The sequence below is a fragment of the Chionomys nivalis genome, chromosome 4 (assembly GCF_950005125.1).
Source record: "Chionomys nivalis chromosome 4, mChiNiv1.1, whole genome shotgun sequence".
NCBI classification, from domain to species: Eukaryota; Metazoa; Chordata; class Mammalia; order Rodentia; family Cricetidae; genus Chionomys; species Chionomys nivalis.
In genome coordinates, this window is record NC_080089.1 from 102181746 (window position 1) to 102209097 (window position 27352).

General features: G+C 44.0%; 1 protein-coding gene across 1 annotated transcript in view; it reads left to right on the top strand.

The window, feature by feature from the left end:
- Positions 1-405: 405 nt before the first annotated feature.
- The window catches only part of Pik3r4 (phosphoinositide-3-kinase regulatory subunit 4), a 53733-nt gene continuing 26786 nt past the window's right edge, over positions 406-27352 (top strand). The window contains exons 1-9 of the mRNA XM_057766289.1: positions 406-778; positions 1845-2618; positions 7193-7326; positions 10236-10818; positions 13618-13752; positions 15272-15493; positions 19463-19636; positions 23226-23371; positions 24658-24861. Coding sequence (XP_057622272.1) covers positions 1886-2618; positions 7193-7326; positions 10236-10818; positions 13618-13752; positions 15272-15493; positions 19463-19636; positions 23226-23371; positions 24658-24861 — 2331 coding nt within the window. The 5' untranslated portion in view covers positions 406-778; positions 1845-1885. The remainder of the gene's footprint in view (positions 779-1844; positions 2619-7192; positions 7327-10235; positions 10819-13617; positions 13753-15271; positions 15494-19462; positions 19637-23225; positions 23372-24657; positions 24862-27352) is intronic.

Below are 27352 nucleotides of genomic sequence, written 5' to 3' on the forward strand. Positions count from 1 at the left end.
ATACATACTGTTTTTGGAGAAAGGATATCTCATTGTAGCCCTGGCCGGCCTCAAGCAAACGAGAAATCTGCTGTCTCTGTCTCCTGAGTAATGGGATTAAAGGTGCCGGTCACCAATTGTACACTTTTTAAACTGATGAACTTTGTGACGCATAAATTTCATCTCAATAAAGTTGAAATCCAATTTGGTTGGGGCACTAGTTTTCCTAAGTACGCGGTTAAGTTTTCTGAGAGCCAGTGGCCACAGAGTTTGCTAGAAAAAAGCGCCTTCTGCCTGGGACAGGGAGGCCGCACCCCTTCCCTTGTTTCCTAGCAACCACCTGCCTACTGTACACTTCCTCAAACTTCCCTCCGTCACTTCCGTTCTCAACAGGAAGTGAGGTCAACTCGGCGGCTTTCCCGGGAGTTCAGCGTTCGCCGCGGGTGAAGTAGTCTTCCTGGACGGGTGCTGGCGCCGCTCCGGCCCTGGGCTGGTGCAAAGGCCCGGGGATCGCGGGACTCGAACACGCGCGGGCCCAGGGCGTCAGGGGAGGAGCCGGCGGTGACTCTGCTGGGTGTCCGGGGTCCCGAGTGTGCTTGTTCTCCCAGTTGCTCACCCCCAGCTCTAGGTCTTGGACAATTCTGTTCTCCTCCCGCAACTACCCAGGTCCTGCGTTTGAAGGAAGACCCCTCACAGAAAACATTCTCCTGCCGACTACCGTTCACGCCCAAGTCCCTCAGAACTCTGCCAAGACTTCTCTGGGATCTGTCAGCGACTTTTGAGTTGCCAGAGGCCTGGGGTAAATGTTTCCCTGAGTGCTAAGCCTGGGGTAGGGAGGCAGTTCCTGCAAAATATGGGATTAGGGAACTTGGGGAAGTTTGCATTTTTGCTTACTTTTATTGAGTGGCTCTGGCGGGGTTTCTTGTTTCAAATCAGAGGAGTTTGCCTTGGTTTAGGTGGTGGGAAGCCACACAACGATGAGGCTGGAGGGGCCCAGGTGATGCTAATTTTGTAGATTTTAGTCTGACCCTCTCAGGGATTAAGTGGCCCATTTGTATCAGCTGATTCTTTTATACGTGTAAATGTGTTTCCTATCTGCAAGTAAGCTGAAGTTTTCTTAGACAAGGACTGAGTCATACAGCACTTTTGCGACTTTCATAGCCCCAAAGACAGTGCTGAACGCTGTAAGCCATGCTTTAGAATCTGCATATCGGTGGATACACTCTAACCTCTTTAGCTTAATGTTGAAGGGGTCACACTGGGCATAGTGGAGCACCAGCACTTGGGAGGTGGAGGCAAGGGGATCTGAAGTTCAAAGTCAGTTGGCTGTGTAGGGGGTTTTATGCCTAGCCTGGGCTATGCAAGACTTTATTGCAAGACAAAAAAATAAAAATAGAAAACGTCAAAGGCATCTATTTGAGTATAACTCAAGATAGGTGGTGGTGGCCCACACACCTTTAATCCCAGCACTTCGGAGGCGGAGGCAGCTGGATTTCTTGTGATTTTGAGACCTAGTCTACAGAGTGAGTTCCAGGACAGCCAGGGCTACACAGTGAAACCCTGTTTCAAAAACCCAACCCAAACCAGCCAACCAACAAAACCCCAGAACTTCTAAAACACAGTTCAGCTTCTGGAAGGGATGGCACAAAATAGCGCCACCTTTTTAGATTAAAAACATCTAAAATTTAGACTATTTAGGTACATTTTCCTGAATTCAATTCTGCTCTGGGATGCTCATTCATACACTCAGTAGAAAATGTTGCGCCTATCTTTTTGGAAAAGGTCAAATAGTGGCAAGTCCATTGCTTCCTTGTTTCCATTTTAATATGCATTCTGTCTCTCCTTTTTCCCATCTTTTAAAATAGGTATTACATCTTAACTTGCTGACCCAGAGGTGCTGGTCATTATGGGAAATCAACTCGCGGGCATTGCTCCTTCCCAGATTCTCTCCGTAGAGAGTTATTTCTCAGATATCCACGACTTTGAATATGATAAGAGCCTGGGAAGTACTCGTTTTTTTAAAGTTGCCCGAGCAAAGCACCGGGAAGGCCTGGTGGTAGTGAAGGTCTTTGCGATTCAGGATCCCACGTTGCCTTTAACGAGCTATAAACAAGAGCTGGAGGAACTGAAGATCAGACTTCATTCTGCACAGAACTGCCTACCTTTCCAGAAAGCAGCAGAAAAAGCGTCCGAGAAGGCAGCCATGCTGTTTAGGCAGTATGTGAGAGACAACCTCTACGATCGCATCAGTACCCGTCCGTTCTTAAACAACATCGAGAAGCGCTGGATCGCGTTCCAGATCCTGACAGCCGTGGACCAGGCGCACAAGTCTGGAGTCCGACATGGCGACATCAAGACTGAGAATGTGATGGTCACCAGTTGGAACTGGGTTCTTCTAACGGATTTTGCCAGTTTTAAGCCCACTTATCTTCCAGAGGACAATCCAGCAGATTTCAACTATTTCTTCGACACCTCGCGCAGGAGGACTTGCTATATTGCTCCTGAGCGGTTTGTCGATGGTGGTATGTTCGCCACCGAGCTAGAATATATGAGAGATCCCTCAACTCCACTTGTGGACCTAAACAGCAATCAGAGAACACGGGGAGAGCTGAAGAGAGCCATGGACATCTTTTCAGCAGGTATTTGAGTCGGTCAGTTTGGCTAATTTGCGTATTGTAATTGTCAGATCCAGAAATCTAGCTTTTTGTAAGTTGTCAGATTTCCAGACATTGCTTAGCATGCCTTCCTACACCATCTTCAGATAGATACATGATTTCCTCCGTGGTTGTGCTTAAGTGATGAGAAAATGCAAAATGCTTTTCATTCATCTAAACATTCAAAACACACGCTTCACCATGCTGGTGGCGTGAAAGGGTGCTACATAGCTGTTTTATGATAGAGAAAAAGTACATCTCACTTTGTGTTTGCTGTGGCGGTGATAAGCATAAGATGCTCTCACGGAAACTCATAGTAAGGAAATGGGAGCGATAGGTAGGGAGGCAGTGCCGGAAAGGCCTCCAGTAGGGTGATGGCATTCCAACCGAGGCCTCCCAGTGACTGGGAGTTAGCTTCGGTAGTTGGTATGGGCAGTGTGTGATGCTCCTACAATGTTGGCATTTATAGCTGTACATTTCTTCAAAGGACTAGTGAGTCCTTCAGTGTTTTGGGTTTTATTGTCTTTGTATATTCCTGTGTATGCAGGGGTGCGTGTGCAGGTGTGGGTGTATGTATGTATGTATGTATGTACATATGGATGTATGTATGCAGACACGTGTACAATGGACAATACCTGAGAACTACACCTAGGGTTGTCTCTGGCCTTCATACTGTGCTAAGTTCCCTGCCAACTCTATTATTTTTGAGGCAAGGTCTCTTACTGGGCGGGGAGCTTACCATGTAGGCTTTGCTGGTCAGTGAACCCCAAACATCTTTTCTGTGTCTGTGTCTTCAGCTCTGAAAGTACAATCATGTACCACCCTGCCCAGCTTTTTTTTTTTTTTTTTTTTAATGTGGATCCTGGGGTTTGATTCAGGGCCTAAGACTTGCAAAGCAAGTGCTTTTCTCACTGAACTGTTCCCTAGGCCCTATGAGTGTTACTCATTTATTTATTAGATTTTTTTGAGGCAGGGTTTCTCTGTGTGGCCCTGGCAGTCCTGGAACTTGTCCTGTAGACTAATCAGACCACATCTTAATTGACTGTAGATTTTTGAACCAGGTAGCAGGATCCCAGATTTCCACGGTGTAGAGCTTGTCTGGCAACTCTTCATTGTGTTCCCTGGACTAATACTCGTACCTATGATGCAGAACATTCCTTATTCCTTTGGCTCCCGACAGCTCTGCTGCCATCAGTGCACACATCTGGAGTTCCCATGTCCTTCATGGCATAGTTCTGGATGTCTCCAAGTGCCTGAGGGGCACACTTCTCGCAGCCCACTCCACAGACACACTTAGGAGTGTTGACAGTAGACTCTGGGGTCACCACTTTTGATGGCAGAATGGCCCTTTATTTTCTTGTCCCCTTTGTTTGCGGGAGCCGTTCTGCCAGGCCTGACTTAGAAAGGGTCTTCCTAAAGTTTTTTTCTTCTCTTTTTGTTGTTTGGTTTTTGTTTTGAGACAGGGTTTCTCTGTATGTAGCTTTGAGGCCTGTCCTGGAACTCACTCTGTAGACCAGGCTGGCCTCGAACTCTTAGAGACCCACCTGCTTCTGTTTGTTTTTTTTATGTTGTGTGTTTTTTGTTTGTTTTAATCCCAAAGACTTTTGTAATTTCCTTTTGATTTTCCTCTCAACACTGGGAATGGAACACAGGCTCTCACTTCACTCTGGAATTACAGGTGTGGCCTTCCATGTAGCTGGGATTATAGGAATGGCCTTCCATGTAACTGGGATTACATGTGTGGACTTTCATGTAGCTGGGGTCACATGTGTGGCCTTCCATGTAGCTGGGATCACATGTGTGACCTTCCATGTAGCTGGGGTCACATGTGTGGTCATCCATGTAGCTGGGATTACATGTGTGATCTTCCATGTAGCTGGGATCACATGTGTGGCCTCCCATGTAGCTGGGATCACATGTGTGGCCTCCCATGTAGCAGGCCTTACAGGAATGCAGCACCACTCTGCTCTTCCTGGGTTCCCTTGATCCATTAGTTGTCTAGGAGTTGTCTTGCTTACTTTTCTATTGCTGAGGTAAAACACCCTGACGAAGTCAATTTTAAAAAAAGACAGTGTTTAATTTGGTTTTCAATTTCAGAGGGTTAGAGTGTGTACACATGTCTCTCTGTGTTGGTTTCTCTTCTTGTGAAGCTTCCTGGATTCAGCACGCCTTTAATCCCAGCACTCGGGAGGCAGAGGCAGGTGGATCTCTGGGAGTTCGAGGCCAGCCTGGTCTAGAAGAGCTAGTTCCAGGACAGGAACCAAAAAAAAAAGCTACGGAGAAACCCTGTCTCGAAAATCAAAAAAATAAATAAATAAATAAAATAAAAAAAAAGAGGTTTCCCTAATGATTTAATTCTGATTCCTTCCCAGAGGCCTCACCTCTGACACCATTGTCAGATTAAGGTTTCTCCACATTACCTCACAATGGGGATCTGATTTGAACACAGGAAGCCTTGGAGTACACCAAAAGTGTGTCTAAACCACAGGGCTGAGGGCTCATCGAGACACTGTATGTTCTATAGGTATTCTGCTGTCATGGGTAGGATATTGTACTGGCGTTTGTTAGATCTACTTAGTTTATAGCATGGGTCAGATCTTCTATTTCCTGCCTACATATGACGAATTAAGTATTTTTAAATGACTTTATGTCTTGGTTTTGCCCCACCCCCCACACACCATGCAGGAGAAGCTGCAAGGGGTGCGGGCGAGCACATACCTGGTACATGTTGGAGGTTGGTGAGAGCTCGTGGGAATGGTTCTGTCCTTCCACCATGTGGATTTAAGAGACTGAGCTTAGTCAACAGACTTGGTGGCGAGCATCCTACTTGCCTCAGAACTTGATTTTTTTTCCTTAAAAATGCTGTTGTTGGAAGCCCTTTATTCTGAAATTGACATTGTATAAATAGGAATTAACAAATTTACTGAATGTTTATTAGTTATTAGAACTATGTTAGTTGACAGGTGTAGGCGGAGGCTGCTCGTTCGTTTCCTGGCATCCCAGACCTGAAATAATTATACAAAGACTATATTAATTACAACAAAGCTTGACCAGTTAGCTCATGCATGTTTCTAGCTAGCTCTCACATCTTGACTTAACCCATTTCTATTATTCTGTGTATCACCGTGAGGCTCGTGGCTTACTGGTCAGGTTCTCTGGCATCCGTCTCCTTCGGCAGCTACAAGTCGTCTTCTCTACTCCTCTTTTCTCTACCTCTGTTTGGAATTCCTGCCTTGCTCTATTCTGCACTGCCATAGCCCAAAGCAGCTTCTTTATTAAACAATGGTAATAACACATATTCACAGCATACATAGGGGAATCTCACATCAGACAGATTTTTCAGTGGACAAAAATTGGGGAAAAACATCCTATGGAGTTTGTATTTTAGTGGACACAGGAACAGGCAACATAAAATAGTCCACAGTGGGTACTGTTTGGAAAAATACTAGTGAAAGGAAAGAATATGGAGGATCTTAGTTGCTTTTGCAATCTGTTTTCGTTTTTTTTTTTTTTTTTTTTTTCTGAGACAGGTCTCTATATACTATATATATACTATATATATAGTTATGGAACTCACTTTGTAGATCAGGCTGACATTGAATTTACAGAAATCCTTCTGCCTTCAAAGTGCTTAGACTAAGGGCGTGTATCACCATACCCAGTGGCTCCTGAAATCTTAAACAGATAATTAAGAAAGGATACTGCCGACTGACAGTGAGCTGAAGGAGGTGGAGGCCAGATCCTCTAGTACCTAGGGCAGGTATTCTTGCCAGAGGGCCCAGCAGGTCCAAGGCTGTACGGTAGTTTTTTAAGGTCTAAAAGACTTGGTAAATGCATGTCATTTAATGACTCAATAAAATTGCTGTGTACAAAAAAAAAAAATCAAAATTGCTTTGTGCTTTTGAGAATGTAGGTACTTAAAAAAATTATTGAAGGCACTCGGGAGGCAGAGGCAGGCGGATCTCTGTGAGTTTGAGACCAGCCTGATCTACAAGAGCTAGTTCCAGGGCAGGCTCCAAAACCACAGAGAAACTCTGTCTCGAAAAACCAAAAAAAAAAAAAAAATTGTTGAAGGTTAATGCAAAATGGTTGAATTATTATTTCCCTTTTCTTCTAATTTGCTCCCACATTTTAAAGCACTTGGTATATGTTTGTAATATTTAACACTACAAATCAAATTTACTTGTTGGTTATGTTCTGTCTGCCTTTCTAGGAGGGGAGCTTGTGAAGATGGAATTTTATTGCACAGTGCTGGTAGCGCCTGTTATAGGCAGCACCTACTACTTAGTAGTTCTTGTGAACTTAGTGCTGTGTTTCTGTATTAAAGGGTTCCTTGTGACTTTTAAACTCCTTTGTGTATATGTTTTTGTAAGGAGAAAAAGTGAATGATTGTCATTTTTATACCCTGGCCATCAAGCAATTAGACAATATGTTTAATAGTGCATTAAACATTTAAATTCAGTTGATTTTGCATTTTGAGTGTTCTGATTTTTCTGAATTCTGCTCTGTATTACGTGATGTCTTCATGTCGTTGTAATGGATTGTGTCTGGTTTTCCAGGTTGTGTGATAGCTGAGCTTTTCACGGAAGGGGTACCATTGTTCGATCTCTCCCAGCTGCTGGCATATAGGAATGGACATTTTTTCCCTGAACAAGTGCTAAATAAGATCGAAGATCGCAGTATCAGAGAATTGGTAAGTATGTTGCAAATAGTTGCTGTACAGTTTTAATGGGAATGTGTCCTCGCTGTCCTGGAACTCACTGTCTCAGTTCACTCAGGGTAGTCCTTCTGCCGTAGCCTCCAGAGCGCCCGAATACAGGCAGGAACCACCACACCCAGTCCCTCCTCCACAACAAAGTTGGGACAAAACCTAGTACTAATAAACATACCTTTGATACCTTATTGGAAAGAAATATACTGTTTTCAAAAAGCACATTTGACATTAAAAGAAAAATACAGAAAAATGAATCCATTATTCCATGATAATCTTGACTCTTTTGGGCGGATTTGGAGGTGGGCGAAACTCCTGAGATAGAGCTGCCGCTAAGGCAGGAAGAAGGCAGACATCACAGTGTAGGGGAGCTCAGCCCGAGCAGAGCACAGCAGTGCCCCCCCCCCTCCCCGGAGGCAGGTGTGGTCCTCCTGGAAGGGAGCTACACAGTCACTGGGTTATGGTGTGTAAGGCCATCTGGTCGGACGTCTGGATCGCTGTCGGAGGCGTCTTTTTAGAGTAGCTGACACTGCTAAGGACTGTGCAGTATTCTGAGTGGGGAAATATACAGTCTGGTGGCATAGGCCTGCAACCTAGTTCTTTAGGAGGCTGAGGAAAGGGAAGCTCAAATTCCAGGCCTGCCTGAGGGTTCAGACTGTTCTAGGCCAGTTTGGTGAATTCAGCAAATCCCTATCTCAAAATAAATAAAGCTTTTAGGAGGGCTGGGCTGTAGCTCCAGGGCCAGCTGGCCTGGAATGTGTTTGTTGAAGGAAGGCTGAAACAGGGGAGTGTAAGGTCCTAGCCAGCCTGGACCGCTGGAACACCGTCTCTAGGGCAAAGTAAAAGCTGGGCGGTGGTGGCTCACGCCTTTAATCCCAGCTCTCAGGATTCAGAGGCAGGGGGATCTGTGTGAGTTCGAGGCCAGCCTGGTCTAAAAGAGCTAGTTCCAGGACAGGCTCCAAAGCCACAGAGAAACCCTATCTTGAAAAACCAAAAAAAAAAAAAAAAAAAAAAAAAGGCAAACTAAAAAGGGAAATACTGGAAACAGGGTGCTCCGGAGGAAGCCAGTGTAGCTTGTGGTAAGAAGCGCACTTGCTGCTCCCCGGTATGGTTGACTCTTGCCAGGCCATTTAGCTGAGCAGCTTTGTGTCTTTGGAGCTACATTTTCTTGATTTGACAGTCAGTTTGTTTATTAATCTTTGAGGTATTAATGCAAAGATAAAAGTAATTCTTAAGTCATTTTACCACATGATACATTTGATTCCCCTAAGACAAGTACTAGTTTCTGGGTTAGAATCCTTAAAGAAAGCCAAAATTGCAGATATGTGGAAACAGATTGAACTGTTTTTTATATATTAAAAGAGTTTATGTTCTTATATCAAGTATATTATTTCCAGTGTTTACATTTGTTCCAAGGAGGCCACTTGATCATTCCTGGCTGCTCAGCCCCGAAATAATCACACAGAAACTGTATTAATTAAATCACTACTTGACCCATTAGCTCTAGCTTCTTATTGGCTAACTCTTACATATTAATTTAACCCATCTCCATTAATCTGTGTATTGCCATGTGACAGTGGCTTACCAGCAAAGTTTTGGCATGTTCGACTCTGGTGGCAGCTCCATAGCTTCTCTCTGACTTTGCCCTTCTTCCTCCCAGCATTCAGCCTAGCTTTTTCTGCGTACCTAAGTTTTGCCTTGCTATAGGTCCAAAGCAGTTTCTTTATTCATTAATGGTAATCACAGTACATAGAGGGAACTCCCACATCACACATTTTCATACATTTTTAAGTATTTTATTTCCTTTTAAGATTTTGTGTGTGTGTGCGCGCGCTCAATCAAGAGCATGTGAGTGCAGAGTTCAGAGGTGTCTGTGTGTATGCGTGCACGCGTGCTCACTGAAGAGCCACTGCCAGTGCAGAGTTCAGAGGTGTTCAATCCCCTCTATCCGCCCGGAGTTATAAATAGTTGTGAGCCACTCGCTGTGGGTGCAGGGGGCTGAACAGATGCTCCTAGGTGCTGAGCCATCTCTGCATCCTAGTATTTATGTCTTTGAAGTGCTGGGACCTCACACACTGATGCCATGCTCCCTTGAGCTATGTTACCAGCCCTTTGATTCTCCTCTGGACTAAACTACACTTAAACCATATACTAATCTTTTGGATTTGTGGTAGTATAGTTTAAACCAGGACTCTTAGTTGTGGCTCTGAAATGATGTCAGGAGTCCTATAATTTCTTCCAGATTCGTGTGTTATTTTGTTTTTCTCTGAAGGCTTGTTGCTTTTTTAATAACAAATGTCAAACAGGGTGTGACCTCTTATATACCGGACTCTCTGCACCTTAATGTGTAGAGTCCTGTTGCCTTCTGGAAGAGACACAATTATTTTGTAGTTCTAAAAAAAAAAGTAGTTGAAAATGGTGGTGCATGCCTTTGATCCCAGTGCTCAGGAGAGGTGAAGGGCGTGGATCTCTGTTTACAAGTACCTGCTTCTGATCTTTCAAAGTTTCTCTGAGCAAACATTCTTATTTCAGGGCAGAACGTTCTGTTTCTATTGAGAAAGAACTTACTGGTCTCCATAGTGAGTTCCAGGCCAGCCGGGGCTACATGGTCAAAGAAAATATCAGAATTACTTCAGAAATCCTTTAAATTACATGTAATTGTCTTCTAACTTGTGTGTGTGTGTAGGTAGGTGTATGTGAGATCTTCTGTAGTCCAAGCTGGTCTTGAACTTGTTACCACAGCTCAGGAGGCTGGCCTTGAACTTGTCACACAGCCCACGCTGTTGGCCTTGCCCAAGTCTCCAGAGTGTGGGGGTTACAGGTGTGAGCCATCTCAACTGGCTTTCATTTCCTGTTCTAAAATGGACCCTGTTCTCTTTCCTTTCACCTAGGTAACTCAGATGATCCACCGTGAGCCAGAGAAGCGTTTGGAGGCCGAGGATTACTTGAAGCAGCAGCGTGGCAATGCCTTCCCCGAGATATTTTACACTTTCCTTCAGCCTTATATGGCTCAGTTTGCCAAGGAAACCTTTCTCTCTGCCGATGAGCGGATTTTGGTCATACGGAAAGACTTGGGCAACATTATTAACAATCTCTGTGGACATGATTTGCCAGAAAAAGCAGAAGGGGAGCCCAAGGAGAGCGGGCTGGTTGTCCTGGTGTCTGTCATAACGTCCTGCCTGCAGACCCTGAAGTCCTGTGACTCCAAATTGGCCGCCTTGGAGCTCATTCTGCATTTGGCCCCTAGGCTGAGTGTGGAGATCCTGCTGGACCGTATCACTCCATACTTGTTACATTTCAGCAACGACTCTGTTCCCAGGGTGAGGGCTGAGGCTCTGAGGACGCTCACCAAAGTTCTTGCCCTTGTCCAGGAGGTTCCTCGTAATGACGTCAACATCTATCCAGAGTACATTCTCCCAGGCATAGCCCACCTGGCCCAAGACGATGCTACTATTGTCAGACTTGCCTATGCTGGTAAGAGTTCATTGTCCTAATTACGGCCTTGCGCATATTTTTCGAGTACTGACTGTCATACCTCTTGACTTTTTGATCTCTTTGGGAATTCCTTGTATGAATTTTGCTCTTGAATTATGCATACACATATCCATATTAATATTTATAGCTAATCTATTCCTGGGGCTCAACTTTTATGTATACGTGTACATTTAAAAGGATTAGAATTATCAGCTGCGGAAGTGTGCGGTGTGAACTCTCACGGTTTGACCTGGAATAGTACACTTAGCTGGAGGAGGACTCGTGTTTACAAGTACCTGCTTCTGATCTTTCAAAGTTTCCCTGAGCAAACATTCTTATTTCAGGGCAGAACGTTCTGTTTCTATTGAGAAAGACCGTGGTGTTGAAGGGAGGTTTGAGTTAAGTCTCCATCTCCTTACTTTAGTTTTCAGGATGTGTGACATCTTGATGAGATGGGTATGTCACGCACACCTACTTGTTCTGCTTAGAATTCTCCCTCACAAAGCCCAACAGCAAAGATTCATGTTTTTAGCTCCTTGAGCTAATTCTGAATGCTTACTTCACCATGGGAAATATCACTGAGACATTTACGTAATCCATAATTTATATCTATGAGCTAGTGGAAAATGGACCTTCTGTTTGGAAATCTTTGTACATATATAGAACACGCATGTGGCGATAATATTGCCATGTTTTAAAAGCCGTGTGCTTATTAGTTTATCATTTGCCTGACGGCGTTAATAGAATACATGAAAGCTGGTTTTTGGACACTAATTTTATATTTAGGCACAAGCCCAAAGGATATCTTTTCATCTCCAGTGGTGCTGGCATAGACATATTCTGTATAAAGTGGACTGAAAAGTGGGACTTAATGGGGAGTTAAACTGCCCAGACTTAAGGGGCCCAGGAAAGAGTCTTTCCTGATCGTAAAGGTATATGGCCAGCCCCCTGTGTCTGTGACTTCTGTATCTGTGGACTCAGCAAACCGAAGATTGCAAATATTTGAGAAAAGTGTTTATTAAAAATATATAGCTGTTTTGGTCATCCCCTGTAGAACAGCAATATAGTACAGCTGTTGTTTACATGGCGCTGTGCTAGGTGCTGTAAGTAGTTTGAAACGGAGTCTAGAGGTGATTTGAAGGAGTGGGAAGACGTGTAGAGTGTGTAAGAGCGATGGCACTTTCTGCTGAGGAGGCCTAGGGTTCTCCGGCCGTGGATACTGAGGACAGTGCACCGGTAGTCGGGATGTGGATATGTTTGTTTAGAGTTTGGCTTTTATCAGGTATGACCTAGAAGTCTCCTGTGTCTTATTTAGTGTTAGGGATCAAGCCCAAGGCCTTTGTGCTGCCCAGTACACAGGTATTCTGCTGAGCTACACTGTAGCCCCTAGTTTCTCCTGTTAGGGTGTTATGGGATAACATCATGTTTATGCAGTTCTCTCTCTTCTCTCTGGAACGGTCTATGTGCATATAAGGGCATGGGTGGACGATGGGTGTCTTTTTATTTCTGTACCTTCATTTTTGAGACGGTCTCACAGTTAGCCTGGAACTCCCTAATCTGGCCAGCAAGCCCTAGAGATCCCCTGTCTCTGGTCTTCCCAGCCCTGGGATTATAGGCCTGTGCTCCCACATCCACCTCTCCATATGGGTGCTGGGATCTGAACACAGGCCGTCATGCTTGCATGGTAAGCACCATTGACTGAGCCATATTCCCAGCCCAAGTTTTTGTTTTATTTTGAGCATTGTTGAACCTGGCCATGATGGGTACCCTAACATGAACAGAATTGCTGTATCTAATAGACTCAACTACAGTAGGGTGGGTTTGGTTTCATAGATGCTACAAAGTAAGAAAATGTGTTAAGCTGTGGATTTGATCTCTAGCACTTAGTTTCAGTTTAAGGTAGTTACTGTATGTTGAGTGTTATTCACTGCTAAGGAAGAAGAGCGCAGTCTTTCCTGCTTGGCGTCATAGGTGAAGCACAGACGCAGAAGACAAGAGGATACAGAGTAGGGACAGAGACAGAACAGTGAGGAACAGATGTAAATGGCGGTACAGGTGACAGCACCCTGAGGACGGGACCTGTTGAGTGGTGAAGAGTGTCAGAGCAAAGACAGTGATGCAGAGGTGTGACCAGCAGTCTCATCCTTGTCCACTGAGAGCTTCAGGATGTACTTAGACAGCGTCTAACGATGGCCGATTCAGTTTAGTAACGGCTTTTTAAGGCACTCGTGACTCCTCATTTATCTGAAGAAATCGAAACGCAGGCTGTTGAAAGAGAAATCTGGTAGGTGTCAGGCTTGAGGGCTGAAGCCTGGTCTGGCTCATCCCAAGGCCCCATGTGATGTTGGTTGGTGCTAATGTTTCTGTGTTATCAGGTCACCTTTAAAGGGCAGCTCTGAAAGAACGAAGCATGTCCTCTTTCTCTCTCATTAGAACCGGATACTTTATTTTAGACAGGTTCTGCAAATGGAGAATTTTTTCTTGTTTTTTTGTTTAGAGATTGTCATAGATTATGTGATCAGTCACAGAGACTGATTAAGTGTTAACTTGCAAAATTCTGCTTTTCCTGTGGATTTCTTGAGTGATACTTAGATGCATAAGGACTTGGGGATCCCAGGCCTTATGGTGACCTGCAGTCATCAACACTCTGGAGGCAGAAGTAGGTGAAGCTCCAGTTTGAGGCCACCTGGGGTGCACAGGACCCTGTCTCAGAAAAGCTAAAGGACTCTGGGAGGAAAAGCGATGAGCAGCTTGAAGATTGGAGGTCATGGTTGTAACTGTTCTGGTGGCATCTTCCAGAAAACATCGCTCTACTGGCTGAAACAGCTCTGCGGTTCCTGGAGCTAGTGCAGCTAAAAACTCTCAACATGGAGAACGACCCGGATAGCGAAGAGGCAGACGAAGCCACACATCCAAACGGAGATTACGACACAGGTGGTGTTATTTCTCCTTTTAGAATTCCCATTGTTTACACTGGATTGCTAATGGTAACTTGCAAAAGCTGTCATTTGTTCCTCTTGTAAAGGGAAGGAGCAGCGGGCAATAGGATCAGAAGGGCCCCTGGCACATTATCCTGTCTCTATCCTCACACACGGTTAACTAGAGGTGATCCACTTGACACTGTAGATTCCACACTTGCTTCAGCCGGAGTCGTGTGAGCTGCCAAATTGTGTGATTCTCGTTAAAAATGGAAACATCCTCGCTAAAGAACCTAAGCACTTTCTTCTTGCATGACTAGTGTTGAGTATCTTAGTTAGGAGCTCTTCTGATTCAGTAATTAATATCTCTGGTTTACATATCAAAGTTCCCTGTGATGATTAAATCACCTGTGATAATTAAACTCACTGAGGCTAGTGGCTTAGGTTTCTTTGTATCTATAAAAACTTTGGACAGGTTTTTAGCCAAAGATTCAGAAGTAGAATTAGATCAGCTTTGTGCTGGTTTAAGTTGCGAATGATTAGAGAAGTCTGTTTTATACATTTGTATGCCGTGGGCGTCGGAAAGGGGACGGAACCTTTTCAGACAATGAATTTATCTGTCAGCTTTGGAGGAGCTGGAGCTTCCTTCACCTCAGTGAGCGTGTAGTTTTCTGTACCAGATGTCAGCTTTTCCTGAGTAGCACTGGGCAGTGTAGGATTTCTTTGCCCCTTTTCATAAAGCCAAGAGGTGGCCAAGTATGTGTTTTGTAGTGAGGGAACAATAGGGAAATGGCAAGAACTGTGACCAGTGCTCTCAGAGGATGAGCAGGAGATGTGGTCAGAGGAAGACTGCTCAGACCATATAAAGAACTTATGATATACATGAAATAACATGTACATATATACATATACATACATATATACATAAAATACACATGAAATCAATTTTCTCTAGAAGTTACATGCTGGGTCAGTGTAGCACGTTAGTGGCCTTGCGTGAGTTGATCTTTGAGGGAGGTAACAAGTGCTGCTTCCTGAGGCTTCTTCCTACATTTCCTCTTGAGCTCATAAACGGAGAGGTGCTTTGTGGGATGGTGACTGAGCTTACAGCATCCCACCTACTGACCTGTGACCTGTAGGAAAGCTCAGCACACACAGTGAGCTCATGGCACCCCACCTACTGACCTGTGACCTGTAGGAAAGCTCAGCACACACAGTGAGCTCATGTGGGAAAGCTCAGCACACACAGTGAGCTCACGGCATCCCTGTGACCAGTGGGAAGGCTCGGCACACACAGGGTTCGTGTGGAAGCCTCCGCAATCATTCCATTACTCCATTAGACAGAAAGAAGACAGGTGCAGGGGGGGCATGCCTGTAATTTCATCACTCTGGAGGCCATATTGGAGAATTATGAGTTCAAGGCCAGTGTGGGCGCAACAGCTACATAGCGAAACTGTGTCTCAACCAAAATGACAAAATAGAAAATGCTTGGTCTACATGTGTGGGAGAAACCAATCCTCCTTTCTGTTTTTCAGAGCTCCAAGCCTTACATGAAATGGTCCAGCAGAAAGTGGTCACTTTGTTAAGTGACCCTGAAAATATTGTGAAACAAACATTAATGGAGAATGGGATCACACGTCTGTGCGTCTTCTTCGGGCGTCAAAAAGCCAATGATGTTTTGCTGTCCCACATGATCACTTTCCTGAACGATAAGAATGACTGGCACCTGCGTGGCGCTTTCTTTGACAGTATAGTTGGTATGTTGGTGTTCATCCTTACGATTATAAATTACCCTCTCAATCTTTCCATTGGTTTGGAAGTTCTGTTTAATGTACTGATCAAGGATCAGTTTAATTACCCACATTGTAGTTACAGTCATTAGGCACAGTGGCCTGAGAAGGTGATAAAGTACCGCAGAGGTGACTGAGGGCGTTCAGACCTGTGGTGTGACCCCGCTGCTGTAATGGAGCAGGCACAGAAGCTACTCTGTTAGGGCAGAGGCTGCACTCACGTGATGCCTGGCATCTGCTCGGCCGGGATAGTAGCTGATTGTTTGCTTTATGGTTTCCATAGTTGTCAAATTTCCTACAGCAGACATATTGTAATTTTCTTTTTAGAAGTTTTTTTTTTTTAAGTTAAATGTATTTTGTTTGTTTTGTTGGGGATGGGGCGCATGTGCCATGGTGTGCATGTGGAGATCAAGGGGTAGGTAACAGGGAGCTGGTCTTCTCTTTCTACTAGGTGGGACTTGGGGATTGAACTCATGTCTTCAGGTCTGACATTAGGTACTGTATATAATAGTATAAATTAGGATAATTTGTTTTACATTTTAAAAAATCTAAGTATTTCCTAACATTTCTAATTGAGCTTTGAAACTATACTCCAATAGATTCTTATTACTTTTATTCCAATAAATAATTTTACCAAAATTCATTTGAATTTTTAATTGAATATTTTGAATATTTAGCTTTTGTATTTGTTTTTGGTTTTTGTATTTTGAGAAAGTCTATGTAGCCCAGACTGGCCTGGAATTCTGTATGCTTTGCTTCTGCCTCCCAGGTGCTGAAATCACCCATTAGTTTTCATTTTGAATCATATTACACAGGGAATCTTACATGCTTATGTAAGTGACTAGCGTGATTACATATGTGGGTATGATCATGTGCTGTCTCGTGGACTTTGTTCTGATACACGATGCTAGCCGTTGTGACTGTCACTCGGGTGAGTGAAGTCTGCAACTGTCATAGTGCGGATTAGTGGTCGCCAACTGCTAGTGAGTGACCTACTTAGTTCTTGTTAGTCTTTGTAACTAGAAGTATAAATTTTTTAAAAATTATTTTTATTTTATGTTTATTGATGTCTTGCCTACATGAATGTCTGTATGAGGGTGTCAGGGCCCCTATAACTGGAGCCACAGATAGTTGTGAGCTGCCATATGTGAGCTGGGGATTGAACCCCCGGTCCTCTGGAAGAGCAGCCAGTGCTCTTAACCACTGAGCCATCTCTCCAGCCCTAGAAGTATAAAATTTGTCATAGAAAGTTTGGGTTCCACTTGGGTACACAGAGAGACTTTTATGGTCAGCTTGCTGCTGCAGTGATAAAGAGCATGACCGAAAGCAACTCGAGAGGGTTCATTTCATCTTCCCGCTGACACCCCATCACTGAGGGAAGTCAGGGTGGGAACTCAGGGCAGGAAACTAGAAGTGAGTACTGAAGCAGAAGCCATGGAGGAATGCTGCTTACTGAACCACCTGTCCAGGGTGGCTAGGCATTCCCACAGAAACTATTAATCAAGAAAATGACCTACACACTTGCCTATTGGCCAGTCTGAAAGAGGCTGTTCATCACTGAGGGTCCCTTTTCCCAGGTGACCTTACCTTTTGTCATTTTGAAAAACAAAACAAAATTAAAGGGCATGGTCCTGCTGCACAGACGTGTTCATACATACGAATATATATACATTTTAGTTTATTTCAATTACTGAGTTAAAGAATATGAACATAGCTTTCATAGGAAGCATTCTAGTTACTATTCAGTCAACAAAGTATTTTTATAAGCAAAGAATATGAGCATGTTTTTAAATTTGTTGACATTTTATGTTAATTTTTACTCCATCAACTTTAGATGATTACATCCAACACACTCCCGGCCAAGAGTGGTCTTTACTTAATCTTTACTTGTTAAAGCAACAGATTTTCATGTATGCTTTTTGCTTGCTAGTCAAGCTACAAAACCTTTTTCTGATCCTTCTATGTTTGTATTTTACGTTATCTTATTATTTTGGTTCTTTTTCTTGCATGAATTTACATTTATGCTTGTGGGTATTTTTATGGGCATTAACTCTTTTTTAAGGCAAATCCTTTTCTCTGTTTTAATTTGATTTTTTAAAATGTATTTAAAAAATAATTGTCAAGTTTTGGTTTTTGAAGTAAGGTCTCACTGTGTAGTTCAGATTGGCCCTAACTTATCCTGAAACCCAATACAGAATCTTGGATGATGATCGTCTGTGTGCCACCACACACGGCCCAGAATATTGATGATCATGTGTGCGCCACCACACACGGCTCAGGGTGATGATGGTCATGTGTGCCCCACCACACACGGCTCAGGGTGATGATGGTCATGTGTGCCCCACCACACACGGCTCAGGGTGAAGCCTCAGCTGACTTGCAGTCACACCTGTCTTCCTTGTTCATACCGTGCTACTCTGTCTTAGTGCGCTCACCCAGGCTTTAGACAACAACTTTATTATTATTGCCCTTGTATTTTAAGTTATTATTTAGTAGGAGGAGATTCTAGCCTTTCCCTTCTGCACATTTGCACCCTTCCTTTGTTTAGTTGAATTCCTAATCATTTCACTGCCACAGCAAACATTTACTTTCTGTTCTATAATTAACATTGAAGTGTTTTCAAATAGACTTACTGTAAGGATCGGGATAACATTGACATTAGAACAAGTGTCTTTTACTAAGAGTCAGACAGTCACACTGGGGCTCCGGTTTGCTCCCTCCCTGCTGCAAGTGCAGCTGCTGCAGCAGAGGCTGCCTTTGTCTCTCAGGGACTAGAGTCATCTTGCATTTTAACATATTCATGTTTGGATGCGACCTGTTACTCTGGAGTTCTAGATTTGCTTTCCTTCTTCACTTGTCTTCAGTACTCTGCTTTCTTCCCAGGGTTATTTGATGCTTACAGTCTATCCCACTTCCTCCTTGTGTTATTATTGAAATTGACTGTGGGGTGTGTGTGCGCGCGCGCATGTGTGTGTACATGTCTGTGTGGTTCATTTCATGTGTTTCTGCATGTCCTATGTATACGTGTTCTCGAGTCATTTCACGTGTGGTTGTGTGTGTGTGTGGCAGCTCCAGGTCAGTGTCAGTCATCTCCTGTGTTTCCTTCCCCTTACTGCTCTGGGATGAGCTCCCTGAAGCTGGAGCCCTTCCAGTCCTCCACGCTGCTCCGGAGTGAGCTACATGGCTTCCGCCGCCTCCCTGCAGTGCGGGTTGTGGACTGGAGAGACAAGCCTGGGTCCCCATGTTTCCACTGCAGCCCTTTACCAGCGGAGCTGCCTCTCTAGCCCCACAGGGCCCTGAAATACTTTGTGTCAAACTGGACCGGATGGCTGATTTTCCTCCTTGAATCCCTAGGGCTAAGTCTGTTGTTTTGTAGATTCTCCCCCTCCTGTTTATCACCTCCTGTTTATTTTGCTAGAGTTCTGTTTTCAGGAAACTTCTGAGTAAGAACTGTCTAGGAGGTAAACCACTATAGTCCTTGCATGTCTTAAAGTAACAACTTTGTTTTATTATTATTATTATTGACAGTTTGGGGAGACCTGTATTTTCTCTTTTGTGAGTTCTGGTGTCCCCAAATTTCTGGACAATTGTCTTTGGGGTTTTTTGTTTTGTTTTGTTTATTGTGCTGGGAAGGAAGTGCAGTTCTGATTAGTGTCTTACTGTGTCTATTATATAACACATTGCTCAGTGGTGGCTTGTGTTTCCAGGTGCTGTGTTCACTGTAGCACTCTGCCTGGCGGTGGCATGCGTTTCCAGGCACTGTGTTCACTGTAGCACGCTGCCTGGCACTGGCGTGCATTTCCAGGCACTGTGTTCACTAACACACTGCCTGGTGGTGGCGTGCATTTCCAGGTGCTGTGTTCACTGTAGCACGCTGCCTGGCACTGGCGTGCATTTCCAGGTGTTGAGTGATAGTAACACTGCCCTCCCTTTCAGGTGTTGCCGCCTATGTTGGATGGCAGAGCTCCTCCATCCTCAAACCTCTGCTCCAGCAAGGCCTCAGTGATGCTGAGGAGTTTGTCATTGTGAAAGCTCTCAATGCCCTGACCTGCATGTGCCAGTTGGGCCTGCTGCAGAAACCCCACGTGTATGAATTTGCCAGTGATATTGGTAAGTTTCTGTTTTTGAGACTTAGGATGGGAAATTTGAATGTGGGAATAATTTCATATAATTTTATTCTGATAGAGTAGGAATACATAGAAGAGGAAACATAATATTTGTCTTTTGGAGTCTGTTACCTCACTACATGATTATTATTTTTTTTCCTGACTCCATTTACCTGAATCCTTTATATTTTCATTCTTTTTAACAGCTGAATGATACTCCACTGTGTAAATGTACATTTTCATTATCCAGTCTTTAGTTAAGAGACACTTACGCTGTTTCCAGTTTCTGGCTCTTACAAATAGAGCAGCAGTGACCATGGATGAACAGGTGTCTCTGTAGTAGGAATTTCTTTATTTCTCAGCTGTTTGTGTTTCATCTTTTGAGAACCATGTTTAGTTCTGTTCCCCGCTTTTAATTGGAGTTTTTGTTTTCTTGGTGTCTGGTATTTTAGTTTTTTTAAAGCATATATTCTAGATGCCCTCTATCAGAGGAGTTAAACTGTTGACGATATTTTCCTACCCTATGCCTGCAGTTTGTCTGTTCTTCAAGATACATAGGTGTTGATGGGAGCGAGTGGCGGGCTGCTTCCCACCATCCGGCTAGCTTTACCTGAAATAATTACACGGAAACTGTATTCTTTTAAACACTGCTTGGCCCATTAGTTTTAACCTCTTATTGGCTAGCTCTTACATTTTGATCTAACCCATTTCTAATATTCTGTGTAGCACCATGAGCTGGCTTACCAGGAAAGATCTTAACCTGCGTCTGTCTGGAGTGGGAGAATCATGGCGACTGACTGACTTGGCTTCTTTCTCCCAGCATTCTGTCTGTCTACTCCACCTACCTAATTTTCTGTCCTATCAGGGCCAAGGCAGTCTCTTTATTAATTAACCAATGAAAGCAACAGATAGATACAGACACTCCCACATCACATAGGCTTTTGGTATTGTCATGTCTTTACTTTTTTTTTTCTTTTTTGTTTATTCAGTTTCTTTGTCCTTTGATTGTAAAATTAAACCCATCTTTATTTAAACTAGGTACTCAATAAGGACGCATTAGTATTCTCTTTCTGGTTCTGATGGTTTTATAATCCTCTATACTGTTCTTATTCTTGTCATCTTGCTTTGTGATTTGGTAATTTTTTAAAGTGCTGTGCTTTGACTCTTTAAAGTCGCACAAATTTAATTTTCACCTGCACAAAACCCCTACACATTTATTTCCCCTCCTGTATTTTATGTTGTTGATACAATGTGTACTTTATATGTTGTGTGTCCTTAGGCCAATTATTAGCACTAAAGCTCCAGGCTGACCTTGATTGCCTTGGTTTCAGTTCCCCCAGTGCCAGCATGCCAGGCATATGTCCCGTCCCCCCACCCACTGGCTTAGTGTAGCAATTCTGAGGTGAGAATGGCGGTGGTGTTCTCGATGGTGATTATTATGATTTCCTTGGAGGTGGTTTTAAGAACTGTTATTCCTGCTTAGATAATTCTCAGTCCTCTGCTTTCCTTGTGCTTGTCACCAGAGAACTGGAGCATAGTGGAGAGCAAAGATTGGATGCTGTATTTTCTAGGAAATTCTTTCAGCTCAGGCTTAAGGATTTGATGTATTTTGTCGGCTAATCACTGCTCTGATCCTGCAGTGTGTCAGTGAGCCACGGGGTCCTAGTAAACCCTGCACTGTTTCTAATCACTGCTGCGATCCTGCAGTGTGTCATTGAGCCAGAGTTCTAGTAAACCCTGCACTGTGTTTCTAATCACTGCTCTCATCCTGCAGTGTGTCAGTGAGCCACAGGGTCCTAGTAAACCCTGCACTGTTTCTAATCACTGCTGCAATCCTGCAGTGTGTCAGTGGGCCAGAGTTCTAGTAAACTCTGAACTGTGTTTCTAATCACTGCTGTGATCATGCAGTGTGTCATTGAGCCACAGGGTCCTAGTAAACCCTGCACTGTTTCTAATCACTGCTGTGATCATGCAGTGTGTCATTGAGCCACAGAGTCCTAGTAAACCCTGCACTGTGTTTCTTGTCTTCCATCTATGCATTGTGTGGATGTCTCTACTTTGGGCTGTGCATCTCCTTTGTCTTTTGAGCATGATTCATCCATCTCATTGTGGGACCTTGGCTGTCGTAGCCGAGGCTGTCCCAGCTGTTCTCATAGGGTGACCAAAGCACAGGAGAGCAAGCCAAGCCGTGCAGCATGCTCCCCTTTGCTAATGTCCATTGACTAAGGGGCTGCTGGAGGTATGCCTATGTACGACAGGTGCACAGGAAACATACATATGGGAAGCTTGGGATCAGTAATCTTGCCCAGCACCCAGCCCCTGCCATGCCATGCGGCTCTGTGCTTTCTAGAGGTTCTCAGTGGTTTGCCCGTTCCTGCTGTTCTGGATTGTTGAGGTGTTGGGGTTGAACTCTGGGGCCTTGTGCATGTTAGGTGTAGCACCCTAATTTCCTTCTTTACATCAAAGGGAAGAGCCCCAGTTCTTCCTTGTCACATGGATCAGGGCTGTGCATGGATTGTGAAATAATAAAAAACCTTCGTGAGTAATGAGAAGACCATGTGAGAACTTTGAGGAGAGATTTTATTTTATTTTGTGTGGGTGTCTGTGTGTGCGCTCGCACATGCATGTGCGCATATGTGCACGTGCTATTGGATGCCTGTGGAGGTCAGAGGACAACTCTGTGGAGTTGGTTCTCTCCTTTCACTTTACCTGGGTCCCAGGGCTCTCACTCAGGTGTCAGGGTTGGTGACCCTGAAGAGGGGACTTTGAGCATGTTTTCCTCTGTTTTCACTAGTACATGATGACGGGTTACATCATCACTCCCTTGGACTTCTGATAAACAGCTCTGAGTATATCTTTGCATACTTAGAGCTCATGCAACTGTTAGGTTTTAGAAGTTTGAATTTTACTCTAAATCATGTTATTGTGACTTTGATTAGTTGAATAAATGATTTAGGCTTAGAGCATAAAACTATTAAAAAGAAGGAAGGCATTCTGCTTCCTGGGTTAATCGTACAGTTTGAACGCTGAAAAATAGACACAATGTGTGCTACTTTTCTACTCTTTTCCTTCACCGCGACATGCAGACTTATGAGTTATGTGTAGATTTGACCAAACCCTGCATTAAAAAGGATGTCAGAGGGCTCAGATTGTTTTCTCGGTGCTTGACATGGAGAAGAAACACCCACCCCATATTTCTGCCTCTTGTGTGGCAGCTGCCATCTTGAACCCGTAGGGTAAAGTGGATCACTTCCTGGGTGGTGTTGGGATTTTTTATGTCTCTGTCTAGTAGATTTTAATTCAGCACTACAAATGAGTGTGTGCTAACACATTTTCAACTCGGAAAAATAGAAATTTAGAAGTTTTACAAAGGTTAGTTTTATGGTATGGCTGGTAAGTATGATAAGGGAGTGTTATAACTTCATTTTATTGAGTTTCTGTTTCAGGCCAATATGTGTAAGAACTTTTTGGTAACACTCAGCCTTATGTCTTTATCAAATTGTTATAATGTAAGGATTTGTATGACCTTAAAATTTAAAGTTTTGTTTTGTGAATCTGGTTTGATCTGGGATCTTTCTTTCTTCCCCTTTTAGCTCCGTTCCTGTGCCACCCTAATCTGTGGATACGCTATGGAGCAGTGGGATTCATCACAGTGGTAGCTCATCAAATCAGTACTGCTGATATCTACTGCAAGCTGATGCCTTATCTTGACCCATACATTACCCAGCCAGTAATACAGGTAGACATGTTCCCGCTTGTGACCAGTCCTTTCCAATTTTGCCTCTAGAGTCCTTTATATCAGAAGAGTCCCTAAGTTGATCTGGAACATTCTCATATACCTTTCAAGCTTGTACTGTTGATAAACCGACCTCCCTTGTAGGAGAGACACTACCAGGAGTCTGTTAAGTCACATGTAATCACATGTAGTGTGGCATACAGAAGTTCAGGCTCCGTTTTCTTTGTGTATCTTATAATATAGCTGCTCTTTGTTTATTTATTTATTTTTAAAGTTTTATAATTTTTTAAGATTTTATGTGTGTGGATATATTACATGAATGTTTGTTGTGTGTTGTATACCATATGTGTGCCTGGTGCGCAGGGAGGTCAGAAGAAGGTACTAGATCCCTAGAACCGGAGTTATAGCCAGTTGTGAAGCTCCATGTGCATGCTGGGAATGGAACCCTGGTCCTCTGGGCCTAGAGTTACAGCGACCTTGAGCCTCCCAGCTCAGGTCCTCAGAAGAATAGTCAGCCCTCGGAACTGCTGAGTGTCTCTCCAGCCCTTGTTTCTTCCTTTGATTAGACAAAGGTAGCCTTTACGTTTCAGCTGCGATAGTTAATTCTATCCGAAGACTGCTCTTTAGATGTGGGTGTGGAGGTGCTCGCTTACAGTGTCAGTTCCCAAGAGACCAAGGCAGGAGGGTTGTGAGTTCATGGCCAGCCTGGGGTAATTACACAGTAAGATCCTGTCTCACAAAGCTGGGATATAGCTCGGTGGTAGAATATTTGCCTGTTTGTGCAAGGACCTGACTTCTGTCTCCCAACACTGGGAAGAAAAGGAAGAGTTGTTGTTTTGCTCACTGATGGTAATATCCGTCCTTAAGTGTCCGTAGCCTACTAAGAGGAAGAAGTCTTGATCTCTGGAGAGAATGTCTTGAAGGCTTTGGGTCTGTTGAGGAAATGTGGGAATTAAAGGGAAGGCCCTGTACAGTGGTTGCTCAGGTCTCGGCCAGCGCCCGTGTCTTAGGCCTGTGAACCGTGGGTGGCTTGTAGATCTGGGAAGTACTCTGACCTCTGGGTCAGGAATGACTTTGACTCCCTGAAACCTTCGCCTTTGGGTATTTACTATTAGTCTTTGGTGGGGTGGACGCTTAGGCCTTTAAAGTTGGCTAGTGTCCTGTTTGTCTCCTAAGGAGAAAAAGAAACAAACATTATTTTCTCAGATAATAAATACTTTGGTTAACTTTACACAGATTGTTCTATGTACTGTAGTTTTAACTAACCGCTTTTTGCTTTTTTACTATAGATTGAGAGGAAGCTTGTCCTGCTCAGTGTTCTGAAAGAGCCCGTGAGCCGCTCTATATTTGATTATGCTCTGAGGTCTAAAGACATCACTAGCTTGTTCAGACATCTGCACATGCGTCAGAAGAAGCGGAATGGCTCTCTTCTCGACTGCCCTCCTCCCGAGGACCCCGCCATAGCTCAACTTCTGAAGAAACTGCTCTCGCAGGTGTGCGCCTTCCTCGGGCCTTCCATGTGAACGGGTCTCAGGACAGTGCTGAAGCATCTATTTAGATGTTAAGATGTTTTCGATTAGGGCATGTCATGACAAATGAAAGTCAATTTGTCAATATCGTGTGTGTGTGCTTTGTGGTATCTAAGCAAAGGCAATAGGATTCATCTAAAACACCGCGCTAGGCTAAATAAGGAGTCTAGGGAGACCTATAAACTTCCTTTTGTGATTGCTGGGAGAACAGGAAGAGCCTTGGGTTTAAGTCCTATTTGTAGTTCAGTTCTATACTTTGCCGAAATATAATGAAGTTCAGCTAAAAGAGATATTTCAGAATGCAGGTGCGACACAGTACCTCTCGTCTCAGTCCAGACCCTGCTTCTTACTGAGACCAAAGAGCTGCATCAGCTCGGCTCCACGGTGGCTTCAGTTGCAGAAGCCAGTGGTTCCTTGTTGTGTTTAAGTCTGAATTTGGATCAATTAACAAATTCCGTAAAAACTAAAAAAAAAAAAAAAAAAAAATTTAGTAAAAACCCTCTTTATCTGTCATTATTAGGGCCTTTTTGAAATACTAAATTAGATTCATCTTTCTGTTTTATATGGAATGTATGGGACCTAGAATCAGAATTGGAATAAAACTGCTTCTAAATGAAGACTCTAATTGCTGGTACTCCGTGGACATAGAGCACATACTAGGGACAACCACCATTAGCTCTGCAGAATGTTTTCACAGAGAGAATGCTTACCAGCTAGCCGTGTCTCACCTGGAAAATAATGCACTCAGTTTTCGAGATCGTCTTTTAAGACAGGGTCTCATTCTAACCCTGGCTGGCTTGACCTCACTATGTAGACCAGGCTGGTCTCAAACTCATAGAGATCTCGTACCTCTGCTGAGATTAGGCACTTGCCACAACACAGTGGACTCAGACAGAATTTGATGGGCTTTGCAGTATAAATGTTTTCATGTATTTTACTTGACCTTGAATACCCATTGATGCAGTTGTTGGTAGGAACTGAACTGGAAAGCACCCTCCACTTCTTAGCCTTTCTGTTCCCTACTGTTTTCCCACGTCCCTCCGCGACTGCCACCCTCAGGGCTGACTCCCACTGTTGATCCATACTCAGATCACTAGACTGTCACTTTGGTGCCTGCTTGGTCTGTTTGTCATTTTCATCCTATTGTCTGGGTGGAGGAAAGAGGAACAGGTTAGTCTAAGTTGTTGCTGAGCTGGCCTGAGGAGGCTCCCACGGGTGAGGAGACTTCCGCTGTATCCCAGGGACACTTGCTGCCCGCAGAAGTGAGATCAGGCCAGAATGTAAGCCCTTGCCCAGTACAAAGGCCAGAACCCTCTAGCTTCCGTTTTGTAAAGACACATTATGAGCCTGCTGCTGTGTGTTCTTTCTGTGTTCTGTGGCTGTCCTTGAAGCCAGTGCCAGCAGCTTGTGTTATTTCTGTGCTGTCGTTAGAGATGAGGCGCAGGTGCCAGTGTTGCTCTCGGGGTGCAGGGTGTCTTAAAGAACATCTTAACCCAAGCCCGTTCCTGCTGCCCTGCTGCTGTGCTGTTCGGATCATAGAGATGGAAGTCCCACACGGCAAGCTTGTTTGAGTTCCATAGACGCATGAAGAAGCCTCTGTGTAGCAGCTCTCTTCTCCAAGTCTACTCCTCTTCGCTGATTTTAGCCCTTACTCTGTTCACTAGCAGAGGCTCAGATCCTGAGGAGACTGCGTTCTTGTCTCCTCCCAGTGGGAGCTCCGAGCCCCTTTGTCTTGGGACTCAGCCCTTCTTTGCACAGTTCTGTCCTCGAGGTGCGTGGCTGCTAGAGCGGGCTTCTCCAGAGCAGCGTGGCACTGCTGTGGGACGTGTGTTCTCTTGAGACAGCAGCCTTGAGCACGCCTTGGGAACAGCAGTCATGTTGGGATCTTCAGCAGGATGTGTCATCGGGTGACACGTACAGGAACTGCTATAGTCAGGTCTCATCTGTAAGAGCCCTGCTTTGTATCCATTTAATACAGGCAACCATAGGCTAAGCAGACTCAGCAGCCTAAGCAGACAGAGCCTCTCTCTCCTCTCATTTTATATTCCCTCTAGTGCTGGGATTAAAGGTGCGAGCCACCACCACCTGATTTGTTTCTGCATTGATCTTGTATAGCCCAGGATGGCCTTGAATTCAGAGATTTACCTGCCTCTGTCTCCCAAATCCCAGGATTAAAGGTGTGTGTCACCACTGCCTGACCTCTAGTGGCTTAGCTTTGCCATTCTGATCTTTAGGCAAGCTTTATTAAAATATAAATAAAATATCACTATGCACACACACACACACAGAAATGCAGGCAAAACACTTATAAAATAAATCTAAAAAATACTTTTTAAAAACTTGATAAAGCATTTTAGTTCTAATAATTTGCTTGTGTTTCTTTTGATTTTTTGTAATTCCCTGTTGAAGAGTGTGAAATAGTTGTTGAATAACAGGTGTCTCATTCATTTTTATC